The sequence below is a fragment of the Alligator sinensis genome, unplaced genomic scaffold, assembly GCF_000455745.1.
Source record: "Alligator sinensis unplaced genomic scaffold, ASM45574v1 scaffold628_2, whole genome shotgun sequence".
NCBI lineage: Eukaryota > Metazoa > Chordata > Crocodylia > Alligatoridae > Alligator > Alligator sinensis.
In genome coordinates, this window is record NW_005841833.1 from 3,768,499 (window position 1) to 3,771,731 (window position 3,233).

General features: G+C 45.6%; 1 protein-coding gene across 1 annotated transcript in view; it reads left to right on the plus strand.

Annotated features, from left to right (window-relative positions):
* Positions 1 to 2,708: 2,708 nt before the first annotated feature.
* ERP29 (endoplasmic reticulum protein 29) overlaps positions 2,709 to 3,233 on the plus strand; it is a 4,289-nt gene continuing 3,764 nt past the window's right edge. The window contains exon 1 of the mRNA XM_025198768.1: positions 2,709 to 2,738. Within this exon, the coding sequence (XP_025054553.1) occupies positions 2,724 to 2,738 (15 nt within the window). The 5' untranslated portion in view covers positions 2,709 to 2,723. The remainder of the gene's footprint in view (positions 2,739 to 3,233) is intronic.

The following is a 3,233-nucleotide window of genomic DNA, read 5'->3' on the forward strand; positions in this document are numbered from 1 at the left end:
AGTTTGAATTGTAATGGATGTGCTCTGGTTTAGTCGCAGTGTCTGGTAAGTGCTTTGGACCCAGTGAAAACAATATCAAAATGTGTTAGGTCTGCTTTATAGTGAGACACTTTGCTGAGCAAACGCAGCTATCTCGTGTAGAAATAACTTTGGAAAAATGAATGTGCCGTTTTAAATTAAGAGTCATCACCAGTCATGTGAAGTATGAAGTTTAAGTGGGGGGGGAAAAACTCCATTGCTAAGATAGTGCAGTTACTATAGTGGTACTGAGGAGAGGCCGTGCAGAACTGTTTTACTAAAAATCAAATCAAATCAAATCACACAGGGCTAACTCCACCTGCGATGCTGCTCCTGTATACAAGACTCGGGCAAATGCTGGCCTGGGAATACCAGCGTGCCAGATAGATCTGAACAAGACTGGATAGCGCAGTGATCTACGCTGGACCTGCCGCCTCTTTGGTGCCGCTGCCAGAACTGAACCAGCACTAGGGAGAAATTGTAGTGAAATAAGCTTAGTGTGATTGAGCCTTAAAGCCTTGAGTACATGAGGTGGTAGAACTTGCTAAAAACATGATTTTCAGCATCAGTTCCCTTTGAAGCAGGAGCGAAACAACAGCTGGGTGCTATGTCTGGATATGTGGGCTTTAGACAGCTGCATTGAGCTCTGGTGAGGGATGGACATTTCACTTGCTTCCTGAAATGGCATTGGATGAATTTGTGCCCGGTCCACGCTAGTATGAAACCATTTTCTTATCAGTTCAGGGAAAACATTCAATATTTCCCAGTGTAGATAGCATCTACCTAATTGATTGTAAGTTAAATGTCAAACCATATGACTTTTGTTACTCTGTAGATGTTTTATACTAACTAGTGTAAAATCTCTAAAAGAGGAGACTGAATGGGTGTGCACAAATGGCTAAATACGACTGATTTTCCTCGGGAAACTTCTCTCAATTCCTATAAATTGTGTACAGTTAAATATTATATATTTCTTACTAAAGAGCAGGTTCCCCTCCAGCACACATCCTAATGAGATTTGATAAGAAATCTAAGATATAACCCATTGCTGCTGTTATCCTTTTTTTTTTTTTTTGTGGTGAATTGAAATACAAAGTTAGAAAAAAGCTATCAAGACTACTGTTTACAGACTGAGAAATTATTGCTTTTATACTACTGGGATCATGAGCCAAGATCCTTCTCTAGATTTTCTTTTTCAACTGTTTTCTTTGCTTTAAATCATAAATCTTGTGTGGATGAAGGTCAAGAGTTCACCACCTACCTTTCTCTGCATAAAGAAAAATGTACAATGCCTCCCTCCTGTGTTGCCCATCATTTTTTTTTTGTATCATTTTAGCAATTTTAACTGTTCAAAAATTGCATTTATATTTTGCAAGCGTTATGTTAAATCATGTTTTCCTTTTATTTTAACCTTTATTAATATAAAAGGATTTTTTTGTTGTATCTACAGCCTTACCTGAACTTTCTCTTGATTATTCATTGTAATTTATGACTGTGGAAGATATGTATGCTTCGGCCGTCTACGGAATTAAGTGACACAACTGCAAGCAATCTGCTTTAAACTGGATGGGTTTATAATTTATATAAAGGTCAGTTTCGTTATAAATTATCCTTGCTGCCTTTTTTTTTTTCTTCTTTTTCTCATCCAGATCTTTGGGAGTAGATGAAGTACCAGTCTGTGCAGCTTCACTTTATACGGTTGCTGTCCTGGTGAACTCGAGCCAGATGCTTCCTTTCTTTGTGAGTAGGGGAGCAAAAGCTGCCTGGAAAACAGGGCTGCGGGGCAGGACAAAGTGCTTCATGCTGACCTCTGTATTTTCATGCAAACCAAAGACGTTGGTTGCTGGCAGGAGCAGAGAGGAGAAACGGTTATTCTTATGGCTGATTGATGCATAAATTAATATTGAACTACTTCTAGATTACCTACTTGCCAAGCTTTCGGATGCAATAGAGGCTTGTAGTAAGCAGGGATCTGGAAATATGACTTGGAATAAGCCTAGCCCCTTTGGCGGGCTTGGACAAGACTATATGTAGTGGCCTGTATCCCTGGCCTCTCTGCAGTTGGCAGGCTCTGTGCTCCCTTGCCCATTCCAACACCAGATTCTGGAGCAATAGACTTGTCTTCTCAAGCTGCCTCTTGCACTGCTTCCAGCCTTCCTCTGCCCAGAAGGGGATGACCTAAGTAACTCCCTTCTATTGTGGAACGTAATCTCCAGATTGCTCTCTCTTGCTTCCAAGTGTAGTGTGGATTTATTGTCGAAATTCTGTTGAAGGGTTTCCAGATCTTAATGACGGTCTTGCCAAAAGCGGCATCAGCACCTCCGTCTCCTCCCTCTGGCTCCAGCTCAACCCTGACCTGTGAGCAGTGCTGTGTCTGGTGGGTTGCTACCCTCTGCCCGTTGGGGCACGGGCACCCTGATGATCGTGCTCATCTGTTGCAGCTTCTTGACCTTAAATGTTTGTGTCACGTTTGAAATGGAAACCCACTGACCAGAACGCACCACGTGCCCGTTCTTAGCTCAGCTGCCCTAGGGTGTTTGGATGGCAACATAGAAATGCGTTACCAAACGCTAGTCTCCGTTTATCTCCTTGGTTGTGTAGTATCTCCAGGTGCTCACCTGGTTACAGCTGGACGGACTCGGGGCCGCAGTAACCAGTAAAGCTGGTAGGGGAGTTTTATAACGGCAGAGAAAGGTCCCTGAACGATGTGCATGCTCAAGGTAAACCGCGATTACCTAGAGAGCAGGGGCTGTTGCTGCTGCTTGGTCTATTCTGGTTTTTAGGGAATAGAGGCTTATTGTTTGCATGTCCCGTAAATACTTAACCTCAACAGCAGCTAGGTGCAGAGCTGCTCAGTCGTTGTTCTAAGGGGGGGTTCTTGCTTAGGGGGAAAGGACCAGCGGGAGACCATTGTAAGCACTGGTGCAAGCAGTGCGTGGGCGAAGGGAAGAGTGCCATTAACTGCTGCGGCCCGCTCTCTCCGTCCGCGATCCTCGCTGGCCCCAACGCTGCGCAGATGCCGAAGGGTTGACTCTCAGCTCGGCGATCTGGTGGCCGCAGGACCACGTGGGAGGCGGGTGTCCCCTCTAGCCGGGTGCTGCTGCCGCCTCCCTGCACCGCGGAGCGGGCTTGCAGCCTGCTGCTCGCTTGTCGTGCTCGCCCCGCAGCGGAGAGGCTGCTGGGGCGGAGGTTCCCGGGGGGGCGGGGGCGGGGGC